The sequence below is a fragment of the Equus przewalskii genome, chromosome 5, assembly GCF_037783145.1.
Source record: "Equus przewalskii isolate Varuska chromosome 5, EquPr2, whole genome shotgun sequence".
Classification (NCBI taxonomy): Eukaryota; Metazoa; Chordata; class Mammalia; order Perissodactyla; family Equidae; genus Equus; species Equus przewalskii.
In genome coordinates, this window is record NC_091835.1 from 57,186,833 (window position 1) to 57,204,634 (window position 17,802).

General features: G+C 40.4%; 1 protein-coding gene across 8 annotated transcripts in view; it reads left to right on the forward strand.

Moving 5' to 3' along the window:
* RESF1 (retroelement silencing factor 1) overlaps positions 1-17,802 on the forward strand; it is a 28,674-nt gene that overhangs the window by 6,317 nt on the left and 4,555 nt on the right. For 3 of the 8 annotated variants that reach the window (XR_011540356.1, XM_070621010.1, XM_070621011.1), the window contains exons 3-6: positions 1,990-2,040; positions 2,134-2,175; positions 8,726-8,790; positions 12,711-17,784. Coding sequence is in view for 7 of the 8 variants with exons in the window: in XM_070621010.1 (XP_070477111.1) it covers positions 2,136-2,175; positions 8,726-8,790; positions 12,711-17,784 (5,179 nt within the window). In the remaining variant the exon portion in view is untranslated. Of the gene's footprint in view, positions 1-1,989; positions 2,041-2,133; positions 2,176-8,725; positions 8,791-10,961; positions 11,139-12,710; positions 17,785-17,802 lie in introns of those variants that run through there. The other 5 variants (XM_008507560.2, XM_008507561.2, XM_008507563.2 and 2 more) reach the window with 5 other exon arrangements.

Consider the following 17,802-nt stretch of genomic DNA (forward strand, 5'->3'; position numbering starts at 1 on the left):
CCTTCTAGTTGTGGCATGTGGGACGCCGCCTCAACATGGCCTGATGAGCGGTGCCATGTCCATGCCCAGGATGTGAACTGGCGAAACCCTGGGCCACCAAAGCTGAGTGCGTGAACTTAACCACTTGGCCACTGGGCCGGCCCCTAGAATTAGTTTTAAACCTTGCAGTTTTTTTTATATGATTCACCAGGAAAGCCATCTGGGCCTAACCATTTCTTTTTAGGTAGTTTTTTGGTTACTAATTCAATCTCTTTATAGGTCTATTTAGATTTCCTATATCTCCTAGAGTCAGTTTTAGTCACTGTGTCTTTGGGGGTCTTTTAGGGTTCTATGCCCAATTCCAGTGTGTGTTTGTGAGAGGAAGTTTCTCCCCACATCAACAACAGGCAATTCTCTGGGGACATCAGCTGGGTGTCCTACAACTGAACTCAATTCTGACACTATCTGCCCGGAGATCGCACAGATTCCACAGATTGAGGGCTCAGTCCCACAAGACTGACCTCACCCCAGATTGTCACCTGTGCTACTGATCCACCAGCTACAACCCCCTTACCTGTACTTGTGACCCACTGACTATAGGTCAGAGGTTTCTGTGACCCCCTCCTCGGGTTCTGTTAATTTGCTGGAGCACCTCACAAGATCAAACAGACAGTTTACTTACTAGGTTACTGGTTCATTGCAAAGGATATTAAAGGAAACAAAGTGACAGGCAGATAGGAGAGATGCCTCGGGTGCGATGTGGGGTGGGGCGCAGAGCTTCCATGCCCTCTCTGAGGCGTGCCACTCTCTCCGATCTCCATGTTTTCACCAGCCTGGAATCTCGCTGAACCCTCTCCTTTTGGGTTTTTATGGAGACTTCATTACATAGTCACAACTCGTTAAATCATTGGCAATTGGCAATTGACTCAACCTCCAGCTCTGCTCCCCTCCCTGTAGGTGATGGGGGGAGATGGTACTGAAAGTTCCAACCCCCTAATCACATGATTGGTCCTCCTGGCAACCAGCCCCCATCTTTCAGTGCAGTCCAAAAGTCACCTTATTAACATAACAGAAGACATCTTTAGCACTCTCCTCACTTAGGAAAATCCAAGGGTTTTAGGAACTCTGTGCCAGAGATAGGATAAGACCAAATCTGTATTCCTTATTATAAATTACAATATTGCAAGGAGTTTGTCCTTTTCGTCCAAATTATCAAATATATTGGCATACAGTTGTTCATAGTATTCTCATTTTATGCTAGGTTGGTAGTAATGTCCTTATTTCATTCCTGATTTTAGTAATTTGAGTCTTTTTTTCTTGGTCAGTCTAGTGAAAGGTTTATTAATTTTGTTGATCTTTTCAAACACCCAACTTGTGGTTTTGTTCCTTTTCTCTATTTTTGTATTCTCATGGATAAAGTTTATGACCACAAAGGTACAATATAGGACCAACAGGAAAAAAAAATATGCATAGGCGAAGACCATAGTGGTCAGGTGCATCTTCTGGGTTCTCCCTCCATGAGAACCGCATGGACATGCTTTCTCTGCACCTGTAGACTGTAGGAAGCATTTATAGCCATTAAAAAGTCTTTTTTTTTTTTTAAAGATTTTATTTTTTTCCTTTTTCTCCCCAAAGCCCCCCGGTACATAGTTGTATATGCTTCATTGTGGGTCCTTCTAGTTGTGGCATGTGGGACGCTGCCTCAGCGTGGTTTGATGAGCAGTGACATGTCTGCGCCCAGGATTCGAACCAACGAGACACTGGGCCGCCTGCAGTGGAGCGCGCGAACTTAACCACTCGGCCACGGGGCAGGCCCCTCCATTAAAAATTCTTTAGGACCCCAAAAAAACATTCATTTATATGGGTTACGTTAATATTTACTGCATAAAGAACTAGAACTGAGAAATTCTTTAAAGTATTTCATTTAAAAGTAACAATCCTTACATGTTAGTATGAATATTTTCCAAAAACAATAGTGAAAATAGTGACATTGTTTTGTATTTTTTGCAGATCTCTTATCGACACCAATAATCCATAATCAATCTATAAATCAAAATTGAGGTGAGTCTATTAGGTGAGCCAGGTCTGAGGACTGTAGCCTTGGGGCTTCCTTCCCATACATCACATATGACTGGACTATCTCTTTTACTACAGTCATGGAATGCTTTGCTAGCACAGCAGGTCAGCGGTCACAAGGTGAGCACAGCAAGTCTGGTCAGTAGGTCAGTGGTCATGAGATGAGCACGGTGGGTCAGGAATTAATCCTTAGTTTCTGGGAAGAAATGCTTATCCTTAAAGAAATGCTAATAAGAGGGGAGGCAACATCCCTATCTTTCTTTTTCTTTTAGTGAAGATTGGCACCTGAGCTAGCAACTGTTGCCAATCTTTTTTTCCTCGTTTATTTCTCCCCAAATCCCCCCAGTGCATACTTGTATATTTTAATTGTGGGTCCTTCTAGTTGTGGATGTGGGATGCCACCTCAGCATGGCCTAATGAGCGGTGCCATGTCCGTGCCCAGGATCCAAACTGGGCCGCTGAAGCAGAGCGTGCAAACTTAACTGCTCGGCCACGGGGCCGGCCCCACGTCACTGTCTTTAAGGGCATCGTTCTTGGCTTTGGGACGTTGTTAGTGTCTAAAGCAGATGTACAGTGCATGCTCAACAGGCCACGTCAGGCTTTTCTGGAAAAACAAGTTCAGGCTGAATTAGTTTTAAACCAGATGGCTTCCTCATATGCTCCAGTATATCCTATTGCTTTTCAGTTATTCATTACTCTTTGATGTCTGGCTTAATACAAAATAGATTCTTCTATCTGCTTCCTTATTCTGTTTTTGCCACATGTTTTCATTGAAGTAGTTGAAGGGTGTTTATTAGATGACAGAAATTCATCTCAGGTAGGTCAGTGCTTTATTGTGGCCCTAAAGATTCACTGCCACAATTTCTAGCAGTTGTTACATTTTCCTTCTACATGACCCTGTCACTGGACAAAGTGTTATGGCTAGGGTGGCTTGGAGCATGCAACCGATCAGTTCACAACTGAGTGCTATTCCTTCTCACCCAGCAGAAGCTGCATAACTCCCCTATGCTTGTTGGGGAAGGAAGACAATAGACCCCAGGGGTCAGGGGTGGGGGGGGGAACGATTAATCCTAATTTACCCCAGGCTTTTGCCACCATCCTCAACGTAACTGCTGGCCAGTGGAAGTTCTTAATCTAAGCTACTTAGAGACTCTCAGCAGCTGCTGACTTGGAGAGTGGATGTGCTTGAGAGTGATGTCCTTAGGTTGAAGGTCTGAATACCTCATCCTATTAGTCATGACTTCCTGATTAAGGGAAAGCACATCTGTCTTGTATGCATTTTCTAGACTATAGTTATGGTTCTGAGTTTAACTGATTGCTGGATTGGACATGCCTTACCTGACCCTGCTGACAAGAAGGTAGATTCTGTCTTATAGATCTTTTCTGGTCCTTGAGATCCCCTTGCATCATTAATTTCAACCTTCAGTTCTATCAAATCTGGATCTTAATTCCATCCCTACAAAATGCCTCTCTTGAGGTTCTTGCAACCCTCTCAACAGAACCTGGGACAACCGGCGTGAACACTGGAATGTGGCCCATCATGACAGAAGTTAACTGACGGGGTAACAGTTTTATCAGATTTCTCTTCAGAGGCATTGCAGCCTGCTTTTCTGTTCAGTTCTACTCAAAGAGTTTGTCCTCCTCAAGAGGCACAGATTGGCTCACTCCATTGTAATAAGTGATGCAATTTGTACCCCAATGGAATATCGCGCCTTGTGGAGCTTACGCTTGCCTGGCAAACACTGATCGTGTAGTTGGGGCAGTTGTCAGGGATTCCTAGATATTTGAGGCCACCATCCCTCCAGTGGATCATGTTTCCTTGAGGTGGGTACCCAGAGGGCTCTAAAATGAGTTGCGAGGCAGAACTCCAAAGAAGGATAACTGACTTCTTTGTGTGTGCTCTGTGATCTTTCCTTCCCACTTCAGGGAATAATATAACTAGACAAAGTGTTCTGAAATTCGTCTCTGACCTCTGCACTGGAGACATCACAAACTAGTGTAAACTTTCTAGCCCGAATGATAGTCAGTGGCATTTCTCTGAACTCTCTGCTGGCCAGTCGTGGTGGAATATATGTGATTGCCAATACCCCATGCTGTACCTAGATCAATAAGTCTGGAAAAGGAGAGCAGTTTATTTCCCTCTCCCCTGTTCTCTCAGGGAGAAAGCCGTGTGCCTCTCACTGGTGAACGTCGGTGGTATCTGGGATGTACCTCGCTGGCTTGGCTCCCTATGAGTAGCCTGATTGTGGCCTGACCTCCACATAAGGCCAGATTGTCCTATCGGGAGTCACAGTCTAATCACTCCTCCCCAGTGTTGCCTAGGAGAAAGTACAATTAATTGGCGTGTCTGGTTGAGTGGCCTGGGCTTCTGAATAGAATTTATAGCTGGATACATGAAAAATTGGAAGGTCGAGATGTAGATAAACAGCTTCCTGGTGCCTTGATAACCTTTCTCTTCTCATAGGCTGCAGAGGCAAAGTGTAATCTCAGTCTGACCCACACCTTGGCAGGACACCCTGCAGGTCCTCCCAGAACAAAGACTGATAAGCAGCCTTGTGAGAAATAGCCCCAAGGTTGTTTCTCCTCTGCCTCCCTAGTGTCAGTTGAGCACAGGACTCTCCCACCTCCCTTCCTCTTGGGGTGTAGCTGCAGGCTATAAAATGGCTATAGGTTAGAGTTGGCTCCTCAGCAGCCTGGTAGCCACCTTGGTGTCACCTTGGTATCAGTGGGATTAGAGACACTGAGGTTGGTTTTGCTGTTCCAGTAAGTAGTCAACTATATGTGAATTCATTTAGTGTTGTCTCCTTTCTTTCTATGGCACTGTGGAGAGCCTGCCTAACAGCTGTGTTAGTGGGACTTCTGGCCCTACTAGCCGTGACCCTACTGCTTAGGGAGGACTCCTGGACTTCATTCATTTGTTGTTACACTTAGATGTGGCAATGTATGTAAAGCATTCAGCACAGTTCTTGACGTGGTGTAAATTCTCAAATGTTAGCTGTTATTATTTGTGGAGTTGTATTATAAAATAATGTACAATTTAGAATAATCTATTCTTGAAAGCCCAATTCAAGGGCTGATAGCATAATTTCTCCTGTGAGTAAAGATACAAAAAGCCAGAGCTGGGGAGAATAGGTTGAGTCAATCAGGATGCTTTCAGAATTCCTGAAAAAAGTGGCTTTTATACTGAAGTGGTGGTGTTTGTGGTTTTGTTGGTTTTTATAGAAGTATCTGTAGCTTTTTCTAATGCAAGTCAGTTTTTCAGTGAAGACTTCTGGCTTTCCTCCATTTAACCACATCAGTGGACACTCTCCAAATAAACTTTGGTTTGTGGACCACATTAGAAAGGGAACTTACAAAACCATAAGGGAAAGTTCCAATTTAAAATACCAAAACAGATTTATGTTTTTTTCGGGTAGGAGAGGAATATGACATATATTTCTTAAGAGGGCCTATATTTTTGAGGTACTTGAAACGCTTACGGAGGAAATCATGTAATGTTTATGGTTGACATAGATGTAAAGGGAGGGATGGGAACTTTTTCCCATCTACAAGTTTAAATAGGGACTTCTCTTTAAGTTGGTGTTCAGCAATTATAGATAATGTTTATTCATTTGACATTACTGAAGCCTGCTAGACATTGTCTAGATAGGTGCATCTTTTGGATGACCCTGAGACACAATCTTTTCTTATGCCTATCATCTTGGCTATAATAGCATTATCTTTCACTCTAATAGTGTTGCAGTTTCTTTGATAAATTAATGGTCATCCTTGGATATAAGACAATTCTTGATGTGGCTCAGTTTGTCCTTTCATCTTCTACTTCTTACTATTTCATCTGACCTATAGCAGGCCTGGCTGTGGCAAACCATAATATAAGGTCTATTTCATAGAGTTCTTTCTGTTGATGAGTGTGTGTGCTTGTGCATTTGTGTTTAAGGTAGACATTAATATGATTATTCCTAAAAGGTATGATTTTTAGGTTATCTCTTTGCTTTGTAATTTTCTTTCGTAAGGCTAGCTTGCAAATAAAAGAAGCTGCTGGGTTGATGAATTTTCAGTTAAACTACATTCTGTGCATTGTGTGGACATAGAATATTTTAAAATGAAAAAAGTTCACAAATCTTTTCTTAACCTTAGTGAGGTCTTTATGAAAATTTTATGTGAAAATCCACATGGGTTCTTATGTTTATTGTCTCCTGTAGCCGTTCACTTCCCTTTTTTTCTTGCTTCACAAATTAATCTTAATTTTGCAATTCACAACTTGCTGTTCACAACTTCCTATACTTTGGATTTTTGGTGACTTGCTTCTTCCCAGTTTTCTTACAGGAAGTAATAGTAATATCATATAAGATTTAAATCAAAAACTGTCAAACTGAAAAGATAGACTTTGTCTACTTCCAGGATATAAGATGTTTTTAATTTCAAATTTAAAAATGCTGTGTTCGTGATGACACACAGGCAACCTCCACGGACTGTCTCTTGAGGAGTATGTGAATTATGGCTCTGACTTCCCCCAGTTTGGGACATAGCACTTTATCAACATGAACGCACAAGGGCTGCTTGCCTCCCAGTGAGGGCCACCACATCTTATCAGTGTCAACATATTAGTATTGCCAGTTCTTCAAACTGTAAAACCTACAGCCAAATGCATCGGATTAGTAGAACCAAACTTTGCAGTAAGTAGTGTATCTAGGATCACTGTTTAGAGTTCCCTAATTTATCTGTGCCAGCCCTGGTGGTCTAGTGGCTAAGATTCGGCACTCTCACAGCCATGGCCTGGGTTCAACTCCCAGTCAGGGAACCACACTACCCATCTGTTGGTTGTCATATTGTGGTGGCTGTGTGTTGCTGTGTTGCTGAAAGCTATGCCACTGGTATTTCAAATACCAGCGAGGTCACCCATGGTAGACAGGCTTCAGCGGAGCTTCCAGACTAAGACAGATTAGGATGGGGGACCTGGGCAGCCACTTCTGAAAAGTGTTGGCCATCAAAACCCTACGAGTAGCAGCAGAACATTGTGTGATATAGTGCCGGAAGGTGAGAGGATGGTGCACAAAACTAAGCAGGGTTCTGCTGTCCTGTACACAGGGTTGCTAGGAGTCAGAATTGACTCCACAGCACGACAAAAATAGCCAGTCATGGCAAGGATGTTCCTAGGAGAATTACCCACAACAGAATATAGGAATCTGGTGGTTTGATAGCCTGATGGCACCTGCTCCCGTTACTGGGCTGCTGACCCTTTCACACTTGACAAGAGTACTTGGCGTACTAGATCCGATCCACGGTAACTGCCAGAGAGGAGAGAACCCCAAACCTACAGAGCAACCAGTGGCTAATTATTCACTAATCTATAATTTAAGATACTCTTTTTTTTTTAATCCCACTGGAAACAAATGTGGGTGTGTATAATGTGTTCAAAACTTCTATTTCCTTGTTGATTTTTCTGCCTATTTGTTCCTATTTGTTATTGGAAGTGGGGAATTGAAGTCTTTGACTCTGAGAATTGCCTCTTTCTCCCTTGTTTTTGCTTCTTGTATTTTAATGCTCTGTTAGGTGCATATATGTTTACAATTCTTAGATCTTCTTGGTGGATTGACTCTTTTATGGTTGTGAAGTGTCTCTCTATCTCTAGTAACTTTTTTGCTTTAGTCTATTTTGTCTGATAATAGTACAATCACTCCACCTTTCTTGTGACTGCTGTTTGCATGATACCTTTTCCATCCTTTTGCTTTCAATCTGTTTGTACCTTTGGATCTAAAGTGTGTTTATTGGAGATAGCGTATAGTTAGATAGCTTTTTTTTTTCACCTGACATTCTCTGTCTTTGGGATTATTTAATCCATTCACATATAATGTTATTGAAATAGATGGAGTTACGTCTGCTGTTTTTTTCTTTTTGTTTTCTATGCCTTATGTCTTTTTGTTCTTCCTTTACTATTGTCTTTTGCATTAGGTGAATATTTTCGAATGTAACATCTTAATTTCTTTAATGATTTTTTCACTATATGGTTTTTAGTTATTTAATTACTTAAAAATTTAGATGAAAGCACAGATTACTTCCAAAAATCATTCTTATTTCTACCTTTAAAGGCGTTAAGCATTTAAAATCTGATTTATTATACTTGTGATTTTTAACCAAGTTAAAAGACTGTCACTGGTGTGGGGATGAAGAGTTGAAGAATGTGGGGCCCAGTGAAGTTAGTGGTTGTGTTCTTTGAATACTAGCGGTCCTAGAGTGTGTGTGTGTGTGGGTGTGCACATGCGTAAATGACCTAATCCAGCAGAGACAGGTTGATCCTAGGAATAAGGGGGAGGGGAGCAGGATTTAAAATGTAGAGGTTTGATGAGAGGAAGATCATTTCTGTCCCTGTAAACACAGATTACATTTACAAGGATGCATGTTTTCTAGATTTGGGGATGGGAGGATGGCAGATGGGGCTATTTTTTCCCTCTGAAATATAAGCAGCTGAGTAGGGGGTGCACATGTATGGGTTGGAGTGACTGGGGACCAGGGAGGGAGAGCAGAAGTCTTAGAGAATGGGAAAATAAAATTACTTTCAGTATTAATATAATTTCGTTAAAATGAAGTAGAATTGTTGGGCAGTGTTGAGTTTGCTGTTTGTGTTCATGAAGTAAATCTGTCTACTGGCTTGTGGATTTTTTTCCCCCAGAACACTTTGGCTGCTCCTGTGCAGAGAAGGAGATTCTTAAGTTCAGCCGTAGCTGGGGTTTGTCGGTGAGTCTCACTGCTGTCACAGGTGAAGGGTGATGAGTGGGCAGGGTAAAGATTTGGGGCAGAAGAGTCTATGTTTCTAAGAGAGATTAAAATGATAGACCCAGGGAATCCTTTCTCTGGAAGTCTCAGTTACAATATATTCTCAAAAGGTCTAGGAATACATTATATCCAAAATTAGAGACTTTGAGTCAAAAAACTTTTAACTCCCTCCCTGTCATTTAGGTTGTGCAGGGGTACTTTTCCACATTTGTTTTCTTCTGTGCCACAAAGGAGAAGGAAAGGAAGAAAGCCCCAACTTACTCATTAAGGTCATTGTCTTCCTACCCACAGGCTCTATATTAATCTGCTGGGGCTGCCCTAACAAAGTAACAGATTGAGTGCCTTAAACAACAAAATTTGTTTCTTCCAGTTCTAGAGTTCTTAGAGTTCAAGATCAAGGTGTTTGGTTTCTCCTGAGGCCTCTGTCCTTGGCTTGCAGGCAGCCACCTTCTCTGTGATCTTATGTAATGTAGTCTTTGCTCTGTGTGCGTACACCTGGTGTCTCTCTTATAAGGACACCGGACCTATTGGATTATGGACCCACGCATATGACCTCATTTAGCCTTAATTACCTCCCTAAAGGCTCTGTCTCCAAATACAGTCACACTAGGGGTTAGGGCTTCAACACAGGAAGAGTGTGTGTGTGTGGGGGGGGGGGGGTGGGGGTGGGGCGGGGGGGACACAGTTGGGTCCATAACAGCCTGCTGCCCCTAAGTTCACTTAAGAACTGGGGGGGAATTATTAGGCAGCATTAACTCATTAGCAGAAGTGCTGCTTTTGACTTTGTGCTACACTCCTACCTGATCATTCCGTTGTCTATTAAGGCGCTTTCCTGGGTGAAGGCAGGTGAGGACTGTAAGATGTTTTACCTTGGGATTTGTTTTTAATCCAAAAATGTCCCAGTCTTTTTCAGTCTGTTAGTGAGTACACTGTGACCCAGAACTTAATAGATCTGAAAGATCTTTGATGGTTTTGGATTTTCTACATAACCTCTGTGAATAGTCGATTTTATGTTTTCTTTCCCAATTCTTATGCTTTCTAGGATCTGCGGTACTGATGAATAGAAGGGGTGATAGTGGCATCTTTGTCTTGTTGCCCTAAATTTTTCATGCTACCATTTATCAAAATTAAGGAAATTTCTTTTCATTCTTGGTTTGATACAATTGTTCTTTTAATAAATGGATATTGAAATTTTTTTTTTTTTTTTGGTGAGGAAGATTCATCCTGAGTGCTAACATCCATTGCCAAGCTTCCTCTTTTTTTTTTTTTGGCTTGAGGAAGATTAGCCCTGAGCTAACATCTGTGCCAGTCTTCCTCTATTTTGTATGCTGGATGTCTCCACAGCATGGCTGATGAGTGGAGTAGGTCCATGCCTGGGATCTGAACCCGCAAACCCGGGCCACTGAAGTGGAGCATGCAGAACTTTAACCACCCGGACCCTGGATGTTGAATTTTATTAAAAGTTCTTGCATCTACTGAAATGATCAGGATTTTTAAAAGTTATCATAATGTAATTACTTTAATTTTGAAAAGACCAAACCTTGTATTCCTATAATAAACCCAATTTGTTCATGGTTATCATCTTTTTCGTTTATCACCCCATTTGGTTTGCTGACATTTTGTTTAGGATTTCTGCATTTTTGTTTCTGAGAGATTCGCTTCTTCGTTTTTGTTCTTTTCAGCTTTTGATATGAGAGCAGCAGTAAATGAGCTGCGAAATTTCTTCTCTTTTATCCTTTTAAAGAGGTTATATTGGATTATTTCTTCCATAAGTGATTGGTGGAATACTCCAGTAAAGTCTACATAGGCCTGGCATTTTCTTTGTGAAAAGATACTTAGTTGTATTTTCTTTAAAGAGATATGGTATTCTTATTATGTCAGTCCTGATTAGGTGTGCTTTTCAAGGAATTTCTCCATTCCACCTAAATTTTTAAATGTATCAGAATAAAGTTACTCAGAATAAATACTTACCATTTTAATGTCTGTAGGGTGTAGTGATAGCCTCTTTTCACAATATTGTGTTTCCTTTTTTTTTTGGAGGAAGATTAGCCCTCAGCTAACTACTGCCAGTCCTCCTCTTTTTGCTGAGGAAGCCTGGCTCTGAGCTAACATCCGTGCCCATCTTCCTCTAGTTTATACGTGGGACGCCTACCACAGCCTGGCTGCCAAGCAGTGCCATGTCCGCACCCGGGATCCGAACCAGCGAACCCCGGGCCGCCGAGAAGCGGAACGTGCGAACTTAACCGCTACGCCACCGGGCCGGCCCCTGTGTTTCCTTTTTTTAATCATCAGTTGTCAGAGGCTTATTGGTATTTATTATTCTTTTTAAAGAGCCAACTTGTGACTTGTTGAATCTCTGTTTTTGTTTATTATTTTGTTTATTGCACTCTGACTTCATTTTCCTTGGGTTAACTTGTTACTATTCTCACTTCTTGTGATAAATGAGGACATTCTTTCCCAGTTTTTTAAAACTAAATCTATTTAATGTTATAAATTGTCCTCAAGTGTTATTTGAACATGGGGATGAGAGCCTGTTATGAACTGAATTGTGTTGCCCCAAATTCTTGTTGAAGCCCTAACCTCTAAATTTGGAGGTTATATTTGGAGATGGAGCCTTTAGGGAGGTCATTAAGGTTAAATGAGGTCATAAGGTGGGGCTCTGATCTGATAGGACCTGTGCCTTTATAAGTACAAGAAGAAACACCAGGGAGCTCACTCTTGCAAAAGCTCTCTATTTCTCTCTCTCTTTGCATGAGTATAAAGTCAGTTCCTTATTTCTCAATTTTCTGCTTACCTTTCTCTATAATTTCTGTATTGATTCCCTTGTGAATTAATCTGAATTATTTTAATCCTTTGAAAATTGAGAATTGCTTATGGCCCAGCCGTGTGGTCAATATTGGTAAAAATTCTATGCGCACTTGGCAAGAATGTGTGTTCTGCAGTTGTTGGGTGTCCTCTTAATATGTTTGAGTGAAGTTTGTTTAATTTTGTTATTTAATCTGTCTTTCCCCTATCATTTACTATGGTTATGGATTTGTCTGTTTTTAGATATACTGTTGGTAGGGTGTAAATTATTTCAACCTTTTTGGAAGGCAGTTTATCACTATGAAAAGAATTTTAATGTCCTTTGACACATTGATTTCATTTCTAGGAATTTCTGGAAACATTTATCACGAATATAAAAGCATATAAACAGAAGAATGCTTACTAATGGATAGTTTATAAGTGCAGAAACTTAAGAATATCAAATATCCATCAAAATGAAGGACTGGTTAAATGGAGGTATAGCCATATAGTGGATGTTATTGCAGACAATGAAATAGATATATGTGTAGTGAAATGACAACATAATCCTAAGTATAGTAGTGAGAATCAGGCAAACTGTAGCCAGTGTGTTTGGCAGGATTCCGTTTGTTTTAAAAGATGAGGTTTTATTTATGTATTAGTGTTTTTGATGTATGGAAATTTTCTGAAAGACGAGATAGCAATAGATATCCTAGGGAGTTAGACATTGGGGGTGAACAGTAAGGACTTTTTACTAAATGTTTGAACTTGTCTTTTTTCTTCTTTTTACAGTGAGCTTGAGTTATTTAGAATAAAGACCTAGTTAAAAGCAGAAAGTGATTACCACTTAAGTGTAACAAACAAAATGCTACCTGTATTGTGTAGAATGAATTCCTGTTAAACACCCCAGAAATTTCATTGTCATTTGCCGTATTTATTGTTGCATCTTCCTTGAATTAAAGATGAGATTTTGTCTAATCTGAGGCTTCAGGAATTGCAATAGGTAGAGTCAGCATTGGTGTTAAGGTTAATTAATTTTCCCAGAAGTTCTGTCTAGGCAGAACAGCTTTTTAATAAAAGATCTTTATTTTCTACAGGTTCTGACATTCAAACAACTGACTTTAGTACACTGCTACTACATCAAATCAACAATGAATTGGAATACAAAACCAGAGAGCGTTGCCTTACCACCACAGTATCCTAAAAACCAAACATCTTTTTTGGAGCAGGCTTTGATAAACACACCATCTCAAAGTTCTTTAAACTATCCTGGAAGTAATCAAGAAGCATGCCTGTTTTTCAGTAATTCAAATCCAGTTTCACAGCCGCTGCTCAACATGAGAAATTACAAAACTCCTCAACAAATCCCTCTTTCTGATATGCATAGTGGGACGATTGTGGCCTCACAAACTTCAGTAGAAAGAATAACGTATGCAAATGTTAAAGGACCCAAACAACTAAATCACAATTTGCAAATGTCTTCAGGAGTTACACAAAATGTATGGTTGAACTCACCGATGAGGAATTCTGTGTTTTCTCATACAGGGGCAAATCTCTCTCAGCAAACTAGTTTTGGAACAAATGCGCCCAATGTACACCCACTACAGAATCAGTTTGTAACATCAGATACCTATTCTATGCAACTACAGATGATCCCTTCTAGTTCTGGAAGCGGTCCTGTAACTTATCAGGGAAACCCGAGACTTAACCCACCTTTATCAGAGCGACAGGTTGATTGGGCACAACAGTATCCATCCAATGGACTGACTTATCCAGATTATAGAACACTTCCAAAGCAATACAGTTATTCATCACGAAGCTATTTGCAAGATCCTACTCAGAAACAGCACTCTCTGCCGGCTGCATCATTACAAGTTAAAAATAGTCACCCTCCAAATTCTGCACTGACTTTACAGTCAAAGCAAGCTGCAACTATACAGTCATATCAATATGCGGTTGCTCAAACTGACAGAAGACCTCCTCCTCCTTATGACTGTAGATATGCCAGCCAGCCTTTGCAAAGTACTCAGCATATTATTAAACACTCTTCCGTGGAAGTTCCTCAGAGTCAAGAAATGCATTTACCTGAAATGAGGAAAGAATTTTATAGAGGCTTTCAACAGCAGTGGCAAAACCTTAACGAAAATGTCAGCAGGACTGGAAATTCCTGTAACTTGAAAGTAAATTCCAGTGTCAGTCAGCCTTATAGTGAACCCATTAGATCTTCGCTGGATGGCGTTCAGACTCTTCCTGAAAATAATCCAGAGAAAAGAGTGGATGCTTGCAATCTAACTTCAAATCAAGTACTAGACACAAGTGTCGCGAAAGAAAAGTTAGTGAGAGATATTAAAACATTAGTTGAAATAAAAAAGAAGTTTTCGGAACTCGCAAGGAAAATTAAAATTAATAAAAATCTTTTGATGGCAGCAGGTTGTGTTAAAACAACTAATACCTCTTATAGTGAATCGGCTCAAAATTCTGAATTGTCTCATCAAACTGCCCAAATCCAGTCTCGACCACTGGTAACCCCAGTCACTCTAGAGGCTGCAAAGGATAAACCACCACCAGCCATGGAATCTGTAGAAGAAACAAATCGAACACACCATACATTGAATTCCAACATTCAGGACACCAATTGCAGAAATTTTAACCAAGTCAATTCCATTTTACAAAATCCTGTCTGTTCAGAAAAGTTGCCAGTGCCAAACCAGTTACATGAGTTGAAAATTATGACTTCTTTAAAGACATCAGCTGTTGAGATTACCCAGGCAACATTAAATAACACTCAGTTTTCATCCGGAAATTTTGTCAGTGTTGAACAAAATGTGCCAACAAATTCTGAAACAACTTCTTTTCCTCAGTCTACGTCTTTTGAGGAATATGTTTCAAGATATCCAAATAAAAATAAACTAATTCTCAGTCTACTTACACAAGGAGATAAAACTCAGAGGAAATTATCAAAAGATGCTAATAAAACTATTCAGGATTCTAAACCACATAGTTTTGAAAGGAATCCAAATACCCAAATCACTGATAACCAGCCGAATTTGAAAACCGTGGAAACTCCAAGTACTTGTAATATAAATGCCAAGATTTCAGACGATTCATTTTGCCTTGAGGGTAAATCCTCAGCAAATGGAATGTCTTCTAAAAGTGACAGTCACTGTCCCATGGAATTGCTAGCAACATGTCTTTCTCTGTGGAAAAAACAACCTTCAGAAACTACAGAAGAAAAACAGTGTAATGGGTCAAGAACAAACACAACAGCAGTTGGAATTTCAAAGCCTGTGGAAATCTGTGACAAAAGTCCATTTTCACTTGTGGGAAATTCTCAGAATAAGAAGGTAAACAGTTCACAAGAATCAGCTTTGTCAATGGTAGTGCAGAATTCTGAGTCTTCAGGTGCAACTGTTACAAAGGGAACAGAACTTCAGATTGCTATAGTGTCACCCTTAATTCTTTCAGATGTCAAAACGTTATCTGTCAAAGAAATAACACCTGAAGCTTCACCTGAAGCAATGTATCCGGTTATTAAAGAAGGCAGTGTTTGTAGCTTACAAAATCAGTTGGCAGAAAATCCTGGAGTTACTGCTGCTTTGAAGGTTAATGAACCAGTAGCAAGTACGACAGCAAGCACCAAGATTTTCCCACTGTTTCAGAAGGAAAAGCAAAATGAGTCAACCAAGGGTCATTTAGAAGGCACACCTAATACTAATCAAGGAAAGCATACCAAATCAGAACCAGATATCCTTTATCCTGTGGGTGATTGGCAAGCCTCCTGTACCTCAAGGGACAGTGATATAGTGAATGTTGATGCATTACAGATTGATAATATCTGTTCTCTTGCTGAAGGTAATACATCTTATAATTCCCAAATAGCAAAGATATTCAACTCACCCCATTTGAAAAAGGTTGAGGCACAGAAACCTTCTCTCCCCAATCACCAAGTGATTAGTAGTGAACAACAATTAGATAACGTCACTGAAAATAGAGACCCTGGTTTTCAAAAGGATAATTTTGGACAGTGCACAGATATCTCAGATAAAATACCTGATCAGTCAAAGTCACTGCAACTTGCAGAATCATCATCTTTAAAGAATGTTGAGGCAGATAGTGGCATTGTAGAGGAAAGCAATCTGGAACACATCACTAAAACAGAGAGCATGGCCAATGATCTGTGTTCGGTGGTTGCTAGTCAGCAGGATAGTTTCCTGGAGGAAATCGATATGTCCTGCGATTACACTGCCCAAGATCCTGCAAGAAATGAGGTTCTTGATGATAAGACATCCATCTTATACCTACGTGATCAGCTATCAGAACTTTTAAAAGAATTTCCCTATGGTATTGAAGCTGTGAACAGACGTAACGGTTCTGTGGCCTCCAAATTAACAGACCAGATCTCAAAAGATCAAACTTGTGATGAGATTGGATGTGACCCCAAAGACTCAACAGACTCAACAGACCAAATACAAATTACTATATTAAGCTCAGAGGAAATGAAAGAATTATTTCCAGAACAGGATGATCAAGCCTGTGAGGCAGACAAGTTGACAGAACCTCAGAAAGAAAAGCCTGTCACAAAAGAAGGGAGCCAGTGTGACCCACAAGCACGTACAGATGGAGAAAGTTCTGATTCTGTAACGGTGGATTCAGAGAAAGACGATGTCCGTTGCTGTGCATTGGGGTGGCTCTCTATGGTTTATGAAGGAGTACCCCAATGCCAGTGTAATTCCGTCAAAAACTTGACTTCAGAGGAAGAAAAAGGGAAAGATCAGTGTCCTCCCTTGGAGACCAATAGTTGTAAACAAGGAGAGGGCGCATCTGATAGAGATGACCCTATTGGATTTAATAGTCCTCTAAATAATGATCCGAAGGTTCCTCTGTCTCCTCCAGATGGTAGAGAGCATTTTCCTTTGATGGATCAAGGCAAGAATATAACAGATATATCCCAACTAAAAGGTAACAGCTCACCAAGCTCAGAACAAGAATCTTCTAGTCAGTTTTTATCTAAAGGTGATAAAAAACTAGATTCCTTGCAAAGTTACAAACGAAAAGGAAAACTGCAGTTTCATGAGATAACTTTTCACTCCGGTCACAAAATGACAAAATTTTCACAAGAGAGCCTGCAGAAGAGGCTCATGGCACCAAACGCATGTCCACTGAAAACAAAGATGGGTTTTTTGACAAATAAGAATAAAGATCTACATATGAAGAAAGGTTCGTTGCTGTCAGTATCACCAGAAAAGAGAAAACTCAAAGCAGGAGGCTGCACACAAAAAATTTTGGAAAAAAGGAAGTTAGACGAAGGAAACCAACTTGTTTCAGAGATAAAGAAGAAGAAATGTGATAAACGAGAGCAGAATAGAAATGTGGGAGGTGGTACATTTAAGTTATGTAATTTTTTGGCAACCTCAAATGAAAGAGCCAATGTTAAAGAAAAGACAGTATCAAATGTTAAGTCTTCGGGCTCCAAGGATAGTGCATCTAAATTTAATAGAGTTCTAGCACAGAAGGAGTTTTTACAAAGGCAGAAGTATAAAGAAGCTAGGGGTAGCAAAGCATTAAAAAGATATGCGAAGAACGTACCATGTGATTCTGAATACATCAGGTCCAGTAAACTTGCTATGCGAGTAGGGAGTTGTGGGAAACCAAACGAGAGACAGATTAGCAGCATGCAGACCTCAAAAGAACCTGTAAATATTTATGTAAGCCTTGATAAAAACCTCAAAACCCACCATTCTGAGGAGTCTAAAACATACATTTCGAGGAATGTTAAAGGAACAGTGGGTGGAAAGCAGGCTGATAAAATGTGGATTGATAAAAGCAAATTAGACAAAAATTTAGCCAATGTAAGTAATGAAGTTGAATTCAGCCAAACGTCTTCCCAAGCCAAGGATCAAAGGAAACTCTACCTGAACCGAGTCGCCTTTAAATGCACTGAACGGGAGAGCATCTGTCTCACGAAATTGGACGGTTCACCCAGGAAGCTTAATAAAGAGAAGAGACCAGAAAAGAAACCTAAGAGCCTTTTGCTTGTGAAAGATACCACAGAAAAATCAAGAATGCTGGAGTTTAAATTATGTCCAGATGGACTAATAAAGAATACAAACCCTGCTGAAGACTGGAAGGATCTGCAGCTTTGTCCTAGAAAGAAGCAGGCTCCTGTGCAAGGTCCGGTATGAATTTTTG